Genomic DNA, 21551 nt, shown 5'->3' with positions numbered 1-21551 from the left:
GCAAAAAAAACCCAAAACCTGTATACCCGAAACGTCCAGCTTACGGCATTCTAACTTATTTGAATTTGAAGGAATTTTCAATTTTCAAAATATGGTAATATGCCGTTATTAGTTTTATTTGACGCCTTAATTTCATACAGTCGCACCATTGTATCTGATTCAGATTTGTCGGTTGAATGGGTTCTGAGAACGAGGCTGGTCTCACTTTTTGAATCCCACATTTTGATCCCTCTTTGGCGCATTTGGCGCGATAGCATAAATAAAATCAGTTTCAAAAAGTGCTAATTAAGCTCTTTTATTTGATAAACCACCAAATTTACACCTGCTTCTCACATTCATGGGGAGCCTTACTTTAAACTCAACGCTGCATATTCCCATACTGAGTGTAAAATTTTTTGCATCGAATATTATCATGTGGCTGGCCTCATTTTTGACATTTGATACAAAACGGAGAAGTGCGGGGACGGGAAAGTACTAATTGCTTTCAGGACCCGTTCTCAGAAACTACTCCGAATAATCTGAAAAAATCATACACTCAGTCACAGGCAATACATACACAAAATCTTTCATACCTGAAGCGTCGAGCTTCCGGCTTTGGACTTGTTTAAAATGATATCATTTTTGAACAAAAATAAATTGATTACAGTAAAGTGGCAAAAAAAGTAATATATATGTATTCTCTTTTTCTTTTTTGTTAAATAAGGTTATTTTGTGTATCCAATCGATTGATGTAATACTTTAAATTAATTAATTACAACCACCTATTTACTGTTCAACAACATGTTGACTTTTGAGGGCAGCCAACAGCAACACTGGGCGCTTACTTATAGGACATAATGTTCGCGAATGAGTACATTCGATACACAACATTAGAAATTCCAGGAATACATAGAAAAACTCCTATACCAAGTTACAAGAGCTCCATGTTTTGACTAAGGAGTTACTCGTTTTATTTGAAGCACTCTCTCAAGGGATTCGCAGCAAAGCACCACCAGATGTGAGTCGATGAACACATGTACACATTATTGAATAAGAATTTGCCAGAACATTACAGTAGGCAGGCAGGTAAAGGGCTCTCGAAGAAATATAAGGATCTATTGGAAACCAAATAATAAGGACAATAATTCGTGTGAACAACATAAATGGTCGCTACGAAACCGCATAGGGACAAATTTACTCGAAGTAATAATTTATTAGAGGGATATTCGATATTCACTCAAAACAAAACGTGAGTGTTATTATCTAACATCACAAGAACAGTTATTTATACATAAGGATGCATACGACGCCTATTATCCTCCTTATTGAGGCTAAGATATCAAATAATGCTTACACAAACGTCCACGAAAAGGAATAAGGATCTTACCGATGTTATCGGTAATGTGTGAATCGAATGGGAAGAATGGGGCAACGAAGTTCCTGGGATCATAATTTAAATTTTTTGGATGAATATAAAGGAGCATAAATATTATTTCAATTCTTTTAGGCTCGGATGGTGATGCACAAACAGTAAAGCAGAGTCTTGACAATTTAGTGAAGCCAATAGCGTCTTTCACCTCGGGAAATAGAATTATTTAATCCTTGTGGGCTTTTACGATTTGCTGTTATACTAAGAGTTTCAGCGTGTTGTGCGCACGCTCCTCGACAACGATAACGAGTTTCCCCAAATCTCTCATCTGATGGTCGCTTACCTCCGCCGAAAATTCTTTTTCCTCGGGTGCTACGCTTCGTGGAAGCAGATGGATGAACGGAAGGGGTTGAAGGTATTAGCCGCTGCAAGTGACGGAGGGCGTGACGTCCAGAGTACACATGTTGTATATGGACCGCTTCTTCAACTCCGTCGCATTTACGGAACAGCGACTTGATCAAAATATATAATGCACCAGAACGCTTAGGGCAATCCTTGAAAAGTAGCAACAAAAAAGATACCAAAAGCATAAATGTTTGGCATGTATGCGAATATAGGAATTCGTTCATGCAAATGGAGAGACAAAAGAGACGTTTTGAACATCTCTAGCGAACATGAAGCTAAACTGGTAAAAAGGAGCAATAAAAGAGGCGTGGACGGCGTAATGTGGTATTCGTAGAGGGAATATGGATGCCAATATGCACATCGATATTTTAAAAAATCTACATGCCAAGGCAGAGAAATTGGGCATTTATCAAACATTTAAGATATGTCAAAACAGTGATCCGAACCATGAAGCGTGAAAAACACACGTATGCTAGTGTTCAATTGTCGGAATCTACTCAAAACATCTCCACAATTTTCGAACTGTTATATTATTAAAAACCTGCGAGATTATGTCGACGGCAGGCTTCGCGAAGGTCACATTTCGTAAAAAAAAAAATTTCAATGCGAAATATTAAATGGTCATTTTTTAAGTTTTTAATTATCAATACTACGAGTTCATAGCACCGTCCGAATTTCAATTTTGCATGTGAAAATAGAGTTTCTTTTGTTATTCGCCCTCAGCAAGTGTTTTATTTTACTCTTGATCCTCTTTGCATTGTATCCAACAACGCATAGTAAAAAAAAGCAAAGCACATACCACTTTTTATTCACTTTCAATTTCAACTTTGCTCACTGCATGTTTCTGCAAACTAAAAATACACAGTCTATATTTAATCATTAACTTTTAATAATTGTAGCAGAGTTCCGAGCTTCACATGTTTTTTGCTGCAAAACAAGTCAAGTATTCCCACAAGCTTGACCACCATCAATCCAAAAGCATTTAAATAACCTAAATATATTCCAATCGAAATAAAACCGAACTTTCATGAATTTCTTAAAAAGTTTTATTTCCTTGGAATTTTTAGATATTATCGATAGTATTAACACAACGTAGTGGGATGACTAAATTTCAGCTTGGCAATCCATAATTTGAATGATTTAAAAACTGCGTTTAAATATCCTGCCGAATGATAGAAAGTTCTACAACAATTCTGTTAATCATTCTTTTCACAATCATCTTCATATATCCGATTATTGAATGATCCTACATAATATAAAAAGAATTTCAATGGTTTGTTTGGAACTAAGAAAATCAGACTCAGGCAGTCAAAGAGATTATGTTAATATCAACGAAATTAAGATTCTGAATCCTACGGTTCATCGCATTCCTATAGACAAAATGTTAAAAGCAGTGCAGGCATCAACCATTATTTGGAAAGTTACATGTTTCCATTAGGGTGACACTCTATAATAAGGTACAGTAATATTTGTTAGTGATCGTCACTCTCTTGTCGGTCGAATTCTCCCTATTTATAAATCTTTCCAAAATTTGCATCTCCCAATCCCCAAACCGTCACTTCAGTGTCTGGTGAAAATGTTCGCTCACTGTTGCACTGCATTACCAAATTGGTTTATAAATCATTGGCAAGGATACATCAACGCATCGGAAACGTAAACTGGAAAGACGAGTGACTGGCAGCCATTGAGAGTGCACTAAGGTTGCAGATATATTTCATGTGCTTGATTATTGAATATGATTGCCCAAATTTATAACACAAACAGACACAAATACCATGGACATTGTTTGAAGCTGCTACGAATTTACGAGGAATTTTTCAAAAGTATCGTTATACATTTGTCGCTCGTTTACCTAGTATACAAGTATATATTAATTTTAACTACTTGTATGCTAGTATATAAGTATATACCAATTAAAAAACAAGTCGAGAAACCGGAAGCTGGATGCTTCGGGTATGAAAGGTTTTGTGTATTCCCTTTAAAAAGACATTTGAGTGTGAATTTGTCCCACGTAACACGTAATATACGCATATATTATGTGAGAATATTCACTTTCGAGTGATATTGACATTCAAAATCTTGAATTTCCAAAGAAGTGACAACTAGTAATAGTGCGATTTCGACCCAACTTGGTGAGATCAAGTTCTATATTAGAGCCTACTGCAGCAAAATCTCGTAGTGCTAGGATGAATTTAAGGGGGTTCTGCAGCAAATTACTGAAAATTATAGTAATATACTATTATTAACTTTATTTGAAGGGATATCGATAGGGAAGGTATTCCGAAGCCCAGGCAGATTTTTCTGTTTGGCAGTTTCTGAGAACGGCCCCGTTTAATAAATGACCACTTTCGACTCCCCGAACTCCCCGCCTTTCCAACAAATGTCAAAAGTAAGACCGGGCTCGGAAAGTACTAACCGAGACCTTTCATTTGATACCCCACATGACTACATTTGGTGAAAAAAAAATGTACAGCCCCTTTTTGCATGTATAGGAACATCCCCTTAAATTCGACTTAACAGGATATAACTTACTGTATGCGTGAGCGTTCACAGTGTCCACCTTTCCACCAAATTTATGGTCAATCGCTGCTATGGTCTCCGAGAAAAATGCGTGTGACAGACAGACAGACGGACAGTAAACCGATGTTAATAAGGTTTTGTTTTACACAAAACGTTAAAAGATATATATAAGAATAAAAATATTAAAGAACAGACAAATTATAGAAACAAAATTGGCAATTTTTAAAATCCACCTTGAAGTTTCCCATTTGTCTATTTTGAAGGGATTTCTATTTTCTCTAAATTTTTATTATAACATTCACACCTGAAATGAGTTCCCCGACAACTGCTCAGGGATCTGCTTGCCGGTGCTTGCAGAGAATACACATAAATATATAAATACCCAGCGATATGGTATGTAGATATCTTCCCGGAATTACGATCCGTGAATACTTTTCGTCTCGAAAAACGCCTTTTTGACTGAGGCATCTCCAATCAACGCGTCATTAATCTTCTGACTTGTTCCCTCATATATGTATATAGAGGTAAAACCTAAAGCAACTACAGACTGTTAACCCATCTTTCCATATCCGACCCTTTCCGTTTAGTTGGCGCAGCTCATACTGTGGAGACCTGGTAGAATTCTAATTCCTTAACAATGTAGGATTTGACGTTAAAAGGACAAACTTCAACTTTTATGTTACAAAAGTACAATTCGGTTTTTCAGAGAAAATGAAAGATTAACAAATATAAATCATTTTACGGGTGCTCGTTAGGACAATAAAGACAGGGGATGCCTCAAACTGCAAATCGTAACCTAATAAGATTATTGCATCACCTGCATCAGATGTACCTTTCTTAATTTTCTCATACATTAATCACAGCGTTACCCTCTAGACATTGGAAAATTTGGATATGCACGGAATTGTTCATGAACGGAGAATTACATGTATGTTTTGTAACCTCGCGCAACCAACCTAATAAGCACTCGACCCATATAACATCAGACCACTTCTAGAGCAGCGAATTAGAACAGTAACGAGAAATTTAAAAACTACGTTTCAGTGGAGGTTTCATGATTCACTTTACCTTTAAGGGGAAAAGCCACATTAGAAACCGTATATTTGCGGGATTTTTTTTAGTAGGAAGAATTAATTGGAATCAAATCAATTAATCCTACTCCGAACAGATCTTAATGAAGCAGCCACTATGACTATCAGTAACAGGAGCCTGACGAGAATTGAGCGATTTAAATCTCTCGGATAAATGCTATCAGCCTCTGAACTGCGTTGTGAAATTGCTTCCGGCATTAGCGCAACTTGGATGAGATGGCGTTCCACAACTGGTGTTCTTTGTGTTCGACTCATCTACGAACGTCTCAGATTCAAAATTTCCCACAGTGTCATCTGATTTCCTGATACTTTTCGCACAGTGCCATCAGATTTTCTGACACATTTCTAAAATTTACTAATATACCATTATTATTGAAATGGGATCGAGTTGGAAACCTAAATTAACAGGAAGAATTCATCATGATTTTTTGGGAATATTTAATTAGATTACTTGACAGAGCAAACAGTTTAAAATTTTTGAAGGTTTTGAAGGTCTTTCCTTTCACACTACGGATGCCCATATTTCGGGAAAAAAAAATGATCCGATACAAATTCCCTGAAAAAGGCCACTTTCGTGTAAATCGGGTGTCACCGTTAGATAAACATTAAATCGATTTGCATAAGATTTTATTCTATGGGAACAGTAACATTTTTGCATCACGTTTCAACGGCGCAGCAACCGATATGCCATCCAGGCCTACCTTCGTAAGGAACTCCAGACAGCCTGGTTTTGTGCCGAGGTCCACGGATTCGATATCCCTTAGAGTTATCCGACTTCCTGATCTACTACATTGCAGCATCTCAAGCAGGACCTGCCAAATCTTCTTTTCCTACCATAGATATACCTCAAATATTATAAACAGAATTTATTAAGTGTTGCATGTAAACCAGCTAGAAAATGAAAATCCTATTTCCTGAATCCAAATCGATGTACTTTTTGGAAACAAACTTCTCAAGTGTGTTGTGCATCCATAGCAGATAAGAAGTATATGTGAATTCTCCACTCTTCTACTTTTACAGTTACTGGTACCTCAAGCAGTAAATGGGGTAAATCTGTAAATAGCAAATATCTCACTAAATTAGTAACTCTTGATCCCCACCTTATGAGTCAGGAATAATCCACTTAAAATACTCTCTGCTTGCTAAAAAGATGATTGAAGGGGATAGAAATATGTGGCCTTTCTCCAAATTTCAAAATTTATTATGCATGCAACAGATTATGGCGAAACTACCGATTATTGAACGCGAAGGACGCTTGGTTTTTGGGATGAACTCTCTAACTCCTCCGGCCCTATCCAGACACAATCTCGAAACAAGAGCTACAGCGTAATGGCCTGAAATCTGTAAACATGTTCGTTTGTATGTGAAAACGAAAGTGAATATTTGAAGGCCATTCTACTGTTAGGTAAGCAATGACTCTGATTAGTCTCCGTTGTTGTTAGATCATAATACCCGCCTTGAAAAACCATTCCCGCCAGCAGAAAAACAACGAACAGTGAATCGATTTCAATAAAATTTGGTTTTACACCAACCCTTCAAAATCAATCCTTTACAACAACGTGATCAACAGTAAAACAGAGCCAAAACCTAACAGTAGTCCAACTTGTACTTTGACTAGCTATGCGAGCGGCGAACAAATACTTTCATTTTTAAACACATAATTCCATTTAAAATGAAAGGCGACAATACCTCTAAAGCTATAACGAAAATTACACCAAAGAAGTCATAGATGTAGTTTAGCGCTCAGAAATGGTAACCCCTCCCGATTCTGATATAAATTAAATTTTCAGAAGATTCCCTTCTCGTTCATTGACTGAATAAGATTTATGACACCTAAATTGAAAAAAATAAAAAAAAAGAAACAAAGGGGAATTCACTACCAGACGGTAGCCACCGTTGTGTGCGACTTTTTTGACACTTTCTACATGTCGACTTCACCATGCAACCATGCAACGATCAGAACGAACCTTCTCTTGTGGGGCTTATGTACTAGGAGTAGTTCAGCACTAAGAAAATTTACTACGTGAGTTGAAAGTGAAAAATTGCTGTTCTGAAGCACTAACAGCAGTAATGAGGGCTGGTGACATATGCCCAATTCTCAATTAAAAGAAGGGAAACGAAATTCAAATGAAATTTTAAAGCGCTCATGCAGCATTTTAGCAGAGTAGCGTTCATTGGACTTAGATCAATTGGCCAAAAATTCCTCATCATTGAACTTTATATTGGTAAAAGTCCTTTTAACAACATCTGAGAAACAATCTCAACATACATAACTCCCCAATTTGTTTTAGTTAGACTTCATACAAAGATGCGCGTTCATCAACCCAATTTCTGTGAGTGCAAATGGCATTGTTCGAAGAATGTCGTTGAATGGCCTTTGTGTGAGTAAGATAATTATTGATTGGACCCTGATTACTTGTTAGGCTTCGTGGAATTGATAACTTCACGAAACTTTTCCCTTTAATTCAAGTATTTAATGTTGTCGAGAGTGAGAAATGGAAGCATTCATCCGCCGAAGTATCTGCTTCAACTTGTATCTTGAAACTTCAACTGATTTGTTAATATCATTATTAGGATTTTTTGACACTGTCAATTTTGCATACGAAAATGGAGTTTTTTTTTTGTTGTATGCAGCAGACTATATGCAACTTAATAATAATAATCGTTGGCGCAACAATCCATATTGGATCAGGGCTTTGAAGTGTGTTAGAGTACTTCATTCAAGACCGTAACGGTACACTACAGTACACTGTAGGAAGCAATGTGGTATGTATTGCGCTCGCCCGAGATTATTACCCTGAATGAGTAATTCACAGCTAAGTCGACTGGTATCCGACGTCAAATCATGATAAGTATAAATCCCACTGCCACCAGTGAGATTCGGACTGCGATCGTTCGCACAATAGCCTAGTGCCCTAACCACTGAGCTATCCGGACACCCACATGACTATGTTTGATGAAAAAAAATGTACACCGTAAAAGGACGTAACTGACTGTATGCGTGAGCCTTCACAGTTCCCACCTCTCCATCAAATTTGGTGCCAAACGCTATAACCGTCTCCGAGACAATGCCTGTGACAGACAGACAGACAGTAAACCGGAATATTAACTAATCATTTTTAAATTTTTGTTTTACACAAAACCTTAAAAATTACTGGTTAATGTTCCGCATGGAAAGTTACCATCATATACAACCTTCACTGGGCAGTGGCACGGATTTTACCAAACGATGGATATATTTGGCTGGAATGTTTCTCCATTATTCGAAAAGATGTTTCATCAAATATTTTTTCTTCCTTCCTTCCTTCCTTCGCGAAGCCTGCCATCGAAATAATCTCGCTCCCCATGCATGTGAAAGGAGGCTGCAAAATTTTTTTTCACAGAATGTAGCCATATGGGGTATCAAACGAAAGGGCTCAATTAGTACTTTTCGAAACTTCCATATTTAATATTGGGTGAAAATATAGTGGAATGAGGGCTCAAAATATGACCCCCAAAAAGTGTAACAGATCTCGTTCTCAGAATGTATCCAACCGAAAAATTTTAAAAAAATCACAGTGGCGCATCTCTACTAAATCTAGGCCTCAAAATACATACCCGGCAACCCCCGTTATGTTCATCCCAGAAGTATAATTGGTATAGGTGTAACAAAGAATATAATGCACAAGTTGGTCAAGTTTGAAGAAAATCCAACTATTATTATCAAAGTTATAGGGGATGAAACTTTACCATTTTTTGTGAATTTCGTACATTCTAACCTAACCTAACGTCATCATCATAGTTCAATTCATCGATAGCATAACGAAATGAGTTCTTATGAATGAGGTCGCAAAGAATTATTTTGTTTTAGTTTTTTAGTCATTTGTATATGGATATCAATTACTCCAAACAAACATGTGTGTATGTAGGTATACACTCTATATGCGTGTTAATGAAGTTTGCGGGTAGTGTCTAATTCAGATAGATATATTTGTATATTAAACCAGCCGTATTTAATATACGTACTTTATGTGTATATATGGATGCTTTTGTACACGAAGTAAATCAGAAATATGGATAAGATCAATTTATATACGTGCATATATATGTACAGTATTCGGAAATAGGCAGTTTGTTTAGGGTGAGGATTACATCTATGGGTGTAATATGTACGTATATCTTGTAGTTTGGAAGAGAATGAATGATGAAGGAATATGTTGGATTTGCAGCTATATAGGAATAGAAAAATGTGCGTTGAAGTTTCTTACATAAGATGAACACAAAACCTTTATACCTGAAGCGCGAGCTTCCGTTATTCTGACTTGTTTTAAATTCCCAGGAGGAAATGGTGTACAAAACTTTACCCCAGCAGGGAATATGTAAATTCACTTCTACAAATTCTTGCAGGAGAAAACATAGATACACCGAGATGTTCTAAAGGTCTTAAAAACACATACGAATAAATATTACTAAGCACAGTAGCTCCTGGTGAATATTGACATTATGGTAATAAAAACCAGCTTAAAAAAGGTTACAAGCGTATTACATGAATTTGATAAAGTGGTGGATATTAGCATAGACGGTCTACCTTTATATAAAAGTTCAAGGCTATCTGTGGCCAATTTTGGCCAAAATCGTTAACATTCCTCACATAAAAGTATTTCCGATAGAAGCGTTCTCGGGCAGCAAAAAATCGGCACCAATTGATAATTATTTACTTAATTTCATAGCAATTAGAAAACAGGCAACTCGTCAAACGCTGCCTCACCTCTGCCCTGGGATCAGCGTGACCGAAGGCGTTCTCAGAAGTGAAATGCCGCTTTATATAATTCGCAGAACACGTCATGACTGCAAATTATATTGAGCGTAGATCCACACATACTTTAAGTACGCGATAAAATAGTAAAATTGAAACTAAGGTCGTTTAATTATTGTACTCTTGCCAAACCCTTCCTTTGTGGAATAGTAGACAAGTGGAGAAAAAAGTAAATAACGTTGTAGTGTACGAAACGAAAAGTGGAGTTTTGATTTTTGACCAAGACTTTGTAGAAAGGAACTATCCACATCTAGATCAAACTTATTTTGAAACAAGAAAAACTCTATTGGAGGAAATTGTTCTGAATATAACTTTACTAACTGCATTCGATTCTATGCATCTCATCCATTTGGGTGTCACGAAGAATTTTTTTATCGAAATTGGTACAAAACAAAATACGACCGAGTTACTGAATAAACAATAAGATTAAAGTAATGATATTGGAGCAATTGATCTCAATTTATCCTTCCATACTAAAAGAATATCATTATTTCATGGATTAGCGTAGGGCTTCTTTAGTACAAAATCTTAGCCGCTTCCCTCCACCGTGTGGGAAATTCCGAATTTAAACTGCTGGGAGCCTCAAATCAGACCCGAAACTTATTTTCGCTGGAGTATTTACCGTTGCATCATGAGTTGTCGATCGATATGCCATCAAAAGGCGATATTGCTTCGTCCCAGTTCTTTTGATGATTGTCGACGAACTTCTTAAGATATTCTTCCAGTGTTCGATTACAACTTTAGTGTTTTCCCCTTCTTGTGCTGTAAACTCTAGTGCAATACCAATTGATCCTCGAAGGAGCCAACAGAACTAGTTCTTACATCATCTTGCCTCTTTCATATTACTTGAAGGATGCAACCTCTCCTTACCGGTCTCTGATGAGCATATAGCCCAATATCCTTAGGACTATATGTGATTAGACCGTTTGCCTTACGTCATAGTTTCGGTGATATCCAAATTTTCACTGCTTACTTCTTCATGATGCTTCCAACTGTGTACCTCGTGTCGTTGTTCGTAACACACCCAACAACTTTTGTACAACTCCCATAAGTTTCATTTCCGACATGTTAAACACGTATCTACCCACTAGCAGAAGATTCTGCCGTCATGTCGCGTTAACCATAGCTAAGTAGCTTTTGACCGTTAATTCATTCCAGCCTGTTCCTCCTCCAAATTATTTCCATTACTTTTATCACTTTTCTTTACCATACTTGCTCGAACGTCAGCTTTCTCTGCCGTAGCAATCAAACGATGGACACTACTTACCTTACTTTTCAATTTTCTTCTATCGATCACTTCGCTTTCTTCACAGTAATTATCCCAAAACTCACCTTTCCCGTGTTCATTTATCCATCCTCTAGGATTCCTTCACTTCCTGCAACGATTCATATAATTCCGTGTTACGTACCTTCCTCTACTCCAGTCATGACACTCGCTTATAAAAATGCGCATAAGTGTTACGCGCATCAATTTTACCTTCAAATCGCTAAGCGAGTTGTACGCTATTATTAGACTCCTTGCCGTCCAGCATATACCTCTTACTACCTCTGTCCTTAAAGGCCTCAAGTTCTTATCACCCGCTTCTCGCCACTTCACTTTCCGTTTGCAGACTTATCACCTCTTGAATAGTCATCCCCTCTGGCTTAACATTATCCTGTGCGGTATACAAAATGTATACCTGTTGTTCCGTACCTTCTCACATGACCTCCCCCCAATGACCTCCCTTTTCAGTTACCTCTTGCCTTTCCATACCTTTCTTAAGCCATTGTTCCACAAGCTTTGTACTTTATGTTTGTTGCTACTTTTAGAATGCTTTCCTTTCGTTCTTCAGTTACCTCCAAACTGCTCTTAAACTCTTCCAAATGGTGGTTTGTACCTTCCTTAATAGATATTATATCGTTTTCCTGCCGTTTTCCTATTTCTTCTATAAATGTGGCCTGGTTTTTATTTTCTAGTCTTATAAATTCTTTTTGTTGCTTCCTAGATTCTTCTTGTTACCTTTGTATACTGCACATAACTTGCAGCATTTTAAAAATCTAACAAAAAGCCATCTAAAATTCTACAACTGTTCAATAAACCAAGGTTGTCGGGAAAAAAATGTAATAATTCAAAAATGTTTTTCACGAATCTACTTCCATCAAAATCAGCTTTGTGAATTTGTATTAAATACACCTGTACTGAATCAGAGGAAAGTTTTAATATGGAGAGAACATATTACATTTTTGGAGAAAAATCATTATTTATACCAATTCTATATATATTATTTATATTGTGTGTCGTTAATTAAATTGAAAATTGCCAATTGTTCATACAGTGAGGAAAAAAACTAAAAGGAAAAAGACTAAATTTGTTTCTTTTAAATGCCGAATAAACATTTTTTATTGCTCATATACCGGTATTTCGAGGTCCAGTTGTCCTCTTCCTCAGTGGGTTTTAGTCCCTTTCTTTTTAGCTTTTTTCCTCACTGTATGTACAATTGACAATCCACACTATAAATTATTCACACATTATGTCTGTGAATCTAGTAGATAATAGAATCAATTCTAATTATTGAAAAAGTTGAAACTCAACAAATTTCTTCCAAATTGTGAGCAGAAAGTGATGGATAAACTAAATGTCCTACCCAGAACGTAATACAAAATGTCACAAAAAAGACACCATAATTCTGAAGAAAACTTTGGCGAAGAAGATATTGCCCGAAAACTTCGGAAGTGCAACGCAACTTTGCGGGAAAGCATTTACTCGTCGGCAGCAACCATTAGTTCAAATTTTCCTTTTTCTTCAATACCTTATCAAATTCAATCACATTTCTTAGGCACGTCCAATGAAGACATGAAACTTATCAACCAAAAATTATCCGAAATAAAGGTTGTGGACTTGATTTAATCATTATTGGCAATTTTGCCAGGAGTCGTATTTTTATAAATTTTATAACAGGGCAAAAGCAAGGGATTGTGGAGACGCTGGGAGCAAACGCTGCTCTAATAAAAAACAAAAAAAGGAAACCGGAAGCTACACGCTTCAGGTATGAAAGGTTTTGTGTATTTCTTTTATAAAGAAATTTGAGTCTGCGCTTCTCCCATTAGTACTTAACACGTAATATATGGAGATTAGGTACTAGCACTGATGAAGGAGGCACGTGGTCTCTGAAAAAATTGTATGCGGAAGGAAAATAAAAAAATTGCAGCATAAGGAACAATACCTAGTTCTTTTCTTAATTTATATGGTTATACTTTGTGAAAATATACACTTTCAAGTGATATTGACATTCAAAATCTTGAATTTACAAAGAGAAAATTTTGACCTATTATAATTTTGTTGGTAATAGTGCGTAATACCGAATTTGATAAGATCATGCTCTATGCTGTAGGCTACATTGCCGCAAAATTTCGTGATTCTAGGATAAACTTAAGGGGGGTTTTCCTGCCAATTACTAAAAATTATAGTAATGTACGATTATTAAGTTTATTTCAACAGATATCGGCATGTAGGGTATTTCGGAGCCTAGGCACCATATAGTGGCAGCCTCTCAATTTTTTTCAGATTTTTCGGTTGAGTAGTTTCTGAGAATGGATCCGTTAAATAAATGATCAATTTCGACCCCCCGCACTTTCCAGCAAATATCAAAACTAAGACTTCGGAAAGTACTAATCGAGACCTTTCATTTGCTACCCCACATCACTATACTTGATGAGAAAAAAATGTACACCCCATTTTGCATGTAAGGGGACCCCCTTCCCCAACTTAAATTTAACGTTAAAGGATGTAACTCACTGTATGCGTGAGCGTTCACAGTTACCACCTTTCCACCAAATTTGGTGTCAATCGCCATCTCCGAGAAAAATGCGTGTGACGCAGAGACAGACAGTATACCGATTTTAATAAGGTTTTGTTTTACAGATACTGAAACTGATATTGATACATAAACGATTAAAAAACTAAAACGAAATGGTTCTCTGTGAACCCCCATTCATATGAGCTCATTTTGTTGTGGTATTGACGAATTCATGACGTCATACAAATTTTAAAATGCACATAAAATGTAAAATTTTCAACCTTTATAGCTTTGTTAATAATAGGATTTTCGTCAAACTTCCCAGAGTTATACCTTATGTTATCCCTCATACCCTTGCCGAATTTTGTACTTCTAGCATAAATTTCAGGCTAAATTTCTAAAATATGCTAATATATTATTAACTGTATTTGAGGAAGTATCGAAACGGGATGTATTTTGAGACCATGGATTTCGCTTAGATACCACTGTGATTGTTTTCAGATTTTTCGGGTGAATAGGTTCCGAGAACGAGACCTGTTACACTTTTTGATCTTGAGCCCTCACTCCCCTACATTCAGGGAAAAGTACTAAATGCGCCCTTTCATTTGATATCCCACATCGCCATATTCTGTGAAAAAGCCTTTAGTATCCTCTTTTGGCATGTACGGGGAGCCGCCTTAAACTCAACACAAAATGGCTATAAGTAAAGGGATTCATATAACCCACGTTCTTGCCAAATTTCGTGACAATCAATTTAGCCGTTTCCGAATAAATCGGATGTGACAGACAGACAGACAGACATCGAGTCGATTCTAATAGGGCTTTGTTTCACCCAAAACTTTAATTATTAGTACAAGAGCAGCATCTTAATGATCAAGAAAATTCTCAGTTTCCGGTCGAAACGAAAAATCAACTAGAAAATTTGGAGAAGGAGGTAACTGATGAAAATCTCCATTTATTTGTAAAAGCTAAATACTATTAAATGTACCTGTGTTTTCTACAAATTATACTTATTTCTTCAGAAATCGGCTTCGAGAAAAACTTAACCAAGTTATTCGACGGCAAACTTGCATTCAAACATTTTCCCAGCATGAATAATTCATTCGTAAGTAAGTACAACTTTGAACACGTCCTGGTCCTCACTTGAACACTGTATTTATATGTTATGCAGAAGTTTGCTACTAGTCAGCAACTCAGTCCATCATGTCAAAGCAAGATTAAATAAGCAGCCGTTTATAGAGCGTAAATCTCCAAGAACTGCGCTTTAGTATCTTGAGTTTTACTTGTTAATTTCCTTTACTCTTTTAGTTTTTATAATGATTTTAAAAAATGTCTTAATGAATAAATGTTTCTTTTGTGTGATATTAAAATTATTTTTTTTTTAATGTTTGGTCTGCAAGTGCAAATAATCGCTTTTTTAGAGAATTGGTCTATTGGTCATGCGAAGCACAATTGATTCCCTAAATCATTTCTGGAAGCATTCCGGTCCTTCCTGCAGAACGAATTTCTAACTACACATATGGAGTAGTAGTGTAGTAATCTGAAGGCAATTCCAGAATGTATTGCAGAAAATAAATTAGGCTTGATGTGTGATGCGTACAACGTTTTCCAGTCAAATTCCTAATTTTTTCAATGCAATTCATATTTCAAAGAATTTCGTATTTTCTTGAAATGTGGGACGCGGAGTCAAAATTGAACTTGTAGGGAAACAAAAAGGCTATTGGTATAATTTTATCGTTTGTAAGACCGTACCAAAGACTGATTGCGCATACATGGATGTAGCTCCTATGCTATATGCGCCTGAGTTCCAGTCTTGTCTGGAAGCTATTTTCAATTTGTACTGTTCAGAATGTCAATATAGTATAAAAATAACTGTATTTGTGGGATTGAACCTCCGCAAGGGGGGATCCTAAGATTTTTGCTATAAAATATATGATATGAGATCCTTTCGAGCAGGCACCAACGCGGCTTAAGAGCACAGCGGGTACCTGACTATCTGCTTAAGACATGCAGCAAACTCAGTATGCCTAGCCGGCAGGTGGTCAACACACGACCGCCCCTACAAAAAAAAAATATGTATTTACCTTTTGTGCTTTGCACATCGACGTTATCGGCTGCACGTCGTGAGAATTGTGTCGATTGTCGGACATGCATTGTGGGCAAGCGGGCACTTTGCAGCCCAGGCAGTAGACTGTCAACGGCTCCGAGTGATCGCTACACACAGATTCGCGCACCTGAGAGGCTCCGCGGGGCTTCACCAGATTATGTTTTGCCAAAGGCCCGCGCGCGGGGTGGCAGAGTTCGCGGCACCCATCGCAATACCGAATATCGCACTGTTCGCACACCAAGGATGCCACCCTGGGCTCAGTTTCGCACATCTGACAACGCAAGGCTTCGCGTTCACAGAAACGATCCACGATCGACTCCATCGCCCGATAGGGTGGCAAGTTCCGGGCACCACCCTCGTCGAAGAAGATCAGCTTACGGCAAACGGGACACGCGAGTGAGTAAGCAGCGGCCCCGTTGGAAGGTGGGAACAAGAGTGCCTGCAGGTTCGGGGTTCCAGCGTAAGACGCCGGCCGAGATGTGTAGCAAACCACCCCCGAGTCCGCCTCGCTCAGGATGCTCACCTTATCGGCCTGATCCTGGTCGGATGAGACGCTCTCGGTTGCACTTGCTGTGGAACTAGCTGAGCTGGCTGCAGACGAGGACGAGTGGTGGTGGGAAGGGTGGTGGTGCGGGGGTAGTTGCGGCAAAGCCCCGGCTGAGCTGGCCGCAGCTCCCGTTGCGGTCGAGGTCGTCTGAATGTCTAGAGCACATGCCAGGCAGAGAGCATGGTAGCATGGCAGCAGCACAGGGTTCGCATAGAGTTGCTTACAAACGGGGCACCGGAGTTCGTCTTCCATAACGCCAAGTGACCCTTGGTGTAACATGCACGCCCCACGCGAGCAGGGTCGCCAATTTCGCACAAGGACACTATTCCCTGGTTTTCACACACTTCACTTAACGCTTCCTGCGGCACACTCCTCGTATCTATTCACCAACTCCCATAAACTGCGCCATTAACACGAATCCCGAAAGACTCCTCCTCGGATACCCTAGCTTCACAAATTATTCTCATATATCCTCACTTCACGTGCCCGGCGGCCGACGAGGGAGCGTTGAACCGCACTTTCGATCGAAGCAATCAACCTTCCACACCTCTCGTTTTATTCACTCCGCATTTAATACTTCTTGCATACAATTGCATCAATCGCGCACTCAGTCGCCTGGCAGGACACCCAACCACTAAAACCACCGACCGACCTACGCAGAGCAAACACAACCTTCTTCCACGACGGCTCGATATTGACTGCTGCTCCGAATGGAATTCATGAAGCCGAGCAGAAGGCACGACAAGAATCTCGCCCAGCCGAGTGTAAGGGCCAAATGAGCATGGACACGTGTGGAATGAGGTGTGAACTGCTCGTTGCACGCAGATGTGGGTGGTTGCTGATGGGTGGACGTGTGCGTACAGCCGCCACTGGAACGGCTTATGCACAAGCCTGCGCTTCGGTAGGTTCGGTGCATTTTCCAGTCACATGGCTGTTAACCTAGTGCCCAGCAGATGGCGACGCAGCTGTGGTGAGTTTTTCTATCCAACAAATCGATCAAGGTGGACTAGAAGAAACCACAACCGAAATAATCTACGAAAATATGCAGATTTAATCAAAAGCAAGGGAAACCTGACACTTTATTTCGAAACTCACACGTTTATTCGTTGCAGTTTAAATTTCTACTCATAGGAACTTAAAACAACTTAAATACCTCGAAAATGTAGACCACACTTGAACCAACTGGCGAAATTTGCAGCGTAGCTTTGCTGAAAAAATGAAAACAAAAATTTACGGAATGTTTCCGAGCACACCCCATCCGTATTTGCTATATCACACGGAAGGGCGTTTTGATATGTAACGTTTTTGAGGAAATTATTCTTTTATTTTTAGTTTAGTTTAGTTTTAGAGGTTTTTTCCGTTCAAAAACAATATATTATTATTAATTATATATCATTTGGTAGCATATTTGATGTAGAATAAGATATGTAATTTCAATTTTTGTAGAAAATTATCATAAAATAATCACCCTTACTTTTGCCTTCGTCGTCAATTTTTGAGCGAAAAAAAACGTGCTCAAAGTATTTTTTTCCAATTTATGGCTTGTTTTTGATTTACTGTGTTGTTAGAAAACAATTGCCAATTTTCAACGGAAGGGATTCGTCATGTTCGACTAGTTCTTGAAAAACGTTAGGACGTCAAATACCAAATGTCAACGTACAAACATGGAAGCGGATCTATGATGGTGCGTCTACTTTTTCTCATGATGCAATTGGTCTAATGTTTAAACTCGTAATTACTGCAACTAATTACTGTAATCTATTACCGGGATCCATTCTACCTCATCGTCGTGATAAATTAAGTAACAAACCTAACTCGAATCCATTGGAAGACTGACTTCTTTTATGTCTCCGCGGAACTAGTTCCGCAATCAGATTTACATAACATGCATTCTTTGTGGCTAGAAAACAGTAAAGAGATTTTTTAAGGTTTATATTTCTTTAAATGAAATTAAATACAAAAAATACTTGCACTAACATGAAAAAGTAAAAGATTAAGATTATTATTTAATTACAATTAAACGGAGATTCATTTTGCAAGAAAATTTATATTGGTAGTACCCATTAGTGTTAAACCACAAAATTCGGGGGAGTCACACATAATTTCTGACTTTGGAGAGTAAGTACTCCTACACAACTTAATTTATTTTTACAGGTTGACTTTCACATTTTAGAGAAAAGAGCAACGATTCAGCGTTCATTTTAATAACCCATCTATCACAGTTTTGGCGGTTTTTTTCCAGATATTAAAATGCCTCTAGCGAGTAAAGGTTTCAGGACTCGAAAATGAAATTAACTTAAAATTGCTGGCTTATTCGGAAATTTTCAAACACCCTGTGTACTTCATTATATAGTGAAATTAGCAAAAATATAGAGAGAAATCTAAATTGACTTAATCAGTGTGCATAATATAAAGCAGGTGAAAATATTAAATTTTACATTATTCATTCGGTGAATTGCTAATATTTTTGGACATGCAGATTTTCTTAGTGTTTCTTCTTTGCTGCTTGGAATGCTTTTCTAACTTCGCCTTCCGCACCCCCTGGATAGGTCAACGCATCTGTAAGAAGAAAATTATAGTTTATCCCAAAATATTACCCTGTAGGATTTGATAAAAATGTTTGAAATCTTTTAGCCGCTTCTTTTCGAGCGTCCCATTAACATTATATTTTAAAATTATTTCGAGGGACTGGATGTTTTCAAGATTTTTTTTTATAAATTGTTCTTTGATGATCATAAATGTTTGCATCTCAATTCTTTAAGGCTTCCTCTGTAGGAACTGGAAATTTTTTTGTAAATTGTTGACGTGGCAGCTTCCTGGCGAATGAATTTTTTAATACATTTTGCGCGGCTGTGGCTTTCATAACTATTCTATTTTGAGATGTAATCAATTCTGAAACAATTTCCATTTGTTAAAAACTACAAGAAACTAAATTTTCCTTTCAATTACCAGATGGTTTCTTAAATTTCAAATTAATTTCTTGGCAGTTTGTGTATTTATTATTTGCAGGTTTTTCATCTATAATAGAAAATAGAACTTTGTAAGTTGTTGTAGTTACACTATCAACCACTTGAACTTGCATGGAGACAATAAACCATCTCCTATATTTGCATTACATCGTCGAAGTTTGCGAGGAAATTGGTTTTCGTCACTGTTGCCAAATTCCTTTTGAGACATTTTTACTTAAATAAGAAAAGTTAACTGTTGAAATGTTTACAGTTTATCGGTTTCATTTGCCACTTAGCAGCAACAGTGTAGAATAGGCACTAGAACTAAGTCCTCTTTATGAGTAAGACACACACATTTACATTCTATTAGGTTCGTATTAAATTTGTCTTCTAAAGTTGAAACAACAGCGTCAACTAGGCAGACTCCCTGGGATATGTAATCAAATGGCTCCTTATACAGATTACGAGCATTTAACAACCGTTTCCCAATTACGAAATTTTCTACTCCTTCTGCAAAGTCTTTTATTTTTATTGGAATGTAAGATCGAAGTGTCCGGATAGCTGAGTGGTTAGAGCACAAAACTATCGTACGGAAGGTCGCGGTTCGAATCTCATTGGTGGCAGCGAGATTTGTATCGTGATTCGACGTCGGATACCAGCCGACTCAGCTGTGAATGAGTACCTGAGTCAAATCAGGGTAATAATCTCTTGAATGAAGTGCTCTAACACACTTCAAGGCCCTGATCCAATATGGATTGTTGCGCCAACGATTATTATTATTATTATTAAGATCGAATACAACAATAATTGTTAGGCTTTTCTACGGTGAGCACACTATCATACAAAGTGAAGCATATTAATTTTCCTTTCCTTTCTTTTCTTGGCTCTGAAACCTGCTTTCCAATTCCACTTGTTAATAATTTACTGTAAAAAAGGCCTTTTCACCTACTTTTTAAGGTTTTGTGTGAAACAAAGCCTTATTAGAATCGAGAAGGTGTCTGTCTGTCCGTCGGTCTGTTTTTTTTTTTGAGGAGGTGGAAATCTTCAAAAGACTCTGGCCTGGGTACGCCTGGGATTTTTACCCACTAAAACCGCCCCCGACTCCCCCCCCCCCCTACCCCGTGGAACCACCTTTAGGTATTACATCACTTGGCGGAGTTAGCTTACTTTAGCTAGGTCTCCTTTTGTCTACCCGTGGGGTTCGTGACCACGTCTTCCTCACTTCTTCTGTTTTTCGCAGTCTATCTTGGATTACAGCGATCATGGAATTGATCGCATCCCAGTCTTCCTGACAGGCTACCATTCTCCGGACAAAATTTTCCGATGATAGCACTTCACCTAGAGTTCCCTCTAGGTTCCTCCTTTCTTCCACGAGCCTAGGACACTGGAAGAAAACGTGGGCTGGGTCCTCTGGGACCCCGCAGTTTGGACAATTAGGCGAGGTGTCCAGTTTAAACCTCTACAGGTATTGACTGTATCCTCCGTGGCCGGTGAGAAACTGGGTGAGATTATAATTGATCTGATTGCATTCTCTCCAGCCACTCCCCGATGGAAGGATCAACCTAAAAGTCCAACGACCCTTTTTTGACTGGTCCCATCGCTGTTGCCATCTGCTTATGGATCTCTCCCTTTCGGCTTTTTTCACCTGAGATAAGGGAGAGATGGACCTGGTGTTATAAATGTTTATCATTTCGGTTGCCAGGATGTAAATCGGTATCATTTGCTAGATGACGAACGCTGCATCGTCTGAGACGGTCCTGAAGGCAGAACCCACCCTTAAGGATGTTCTTCTGTAAACCGTACTCAGTTTATGTGCATTGCCTAAAACCTGCAGTGCTTTTCCCCAAACTGGGACTGCATACAGCATGATAGAACTCACCACCCTGGCTATGAGCAGCCTGTAAGTATGCCGCGGGCCTCCTACGTTCGGCATCATCCTTGCCAGAGCCATACTCATAGTGGATGCTCTTTTACAAGTATGCTCTATGTGCTGCTTAAAATTAAGCTCTCCGTC

The 21551-nt window shown here is 38.1% G+C and overlaps 1 protein-coding gene across 3 annotated transcripts in view; it reads right to left on the bottom strand.

Moving 5' to 3' along the window:
* Positions 1-17380, bottom strand: part of LOC119646124 (E3 ubiquitin-protein ligase TRIM9) — a 169019-nt gene extending 151639 nt beyond the window's left edge. For 2 of the 3 annotated variants that reach the window (XM_038046474.1, XM_038046475.1), the window contains exon 1: positions 16020-17380. In XM_038046474.1, coding sequence (XP_037902402.1) covers positions 16020-16868 — 849 coding nt within the window. In that variant the 5' untranslated portion in view covers positions 16869-17380. The remainder of the gene's footprint in view (positions 1-16019) is intronic. The other variant, XM_038046473.1, reaches the window with a different exon arrangement.
* Between the last annotated feature and the right edge of the window lie 4171 nt (positions 17381-21551).

Source organism: Hermetia illucens, chromosome 1 (genome assembly GCF_905115235.1).
Source record: "Hermetia illucens chromosome 1, iHerIll2.2.curated.20191125, whole genome shotgun sequence".
In the NCBI taxonomy this organism is placed as follows: Eukaryota; Metazoa; Arthropoda; class Insecta; order Diptera; family Stratiomyidae; genus Hermetia; species Hermetia illucens.
The sequence above is the reverse complement of the archived record's forward strand: the minus strand, read 5'-3'. Positions and strand labels throughout refer to the sequence as shown.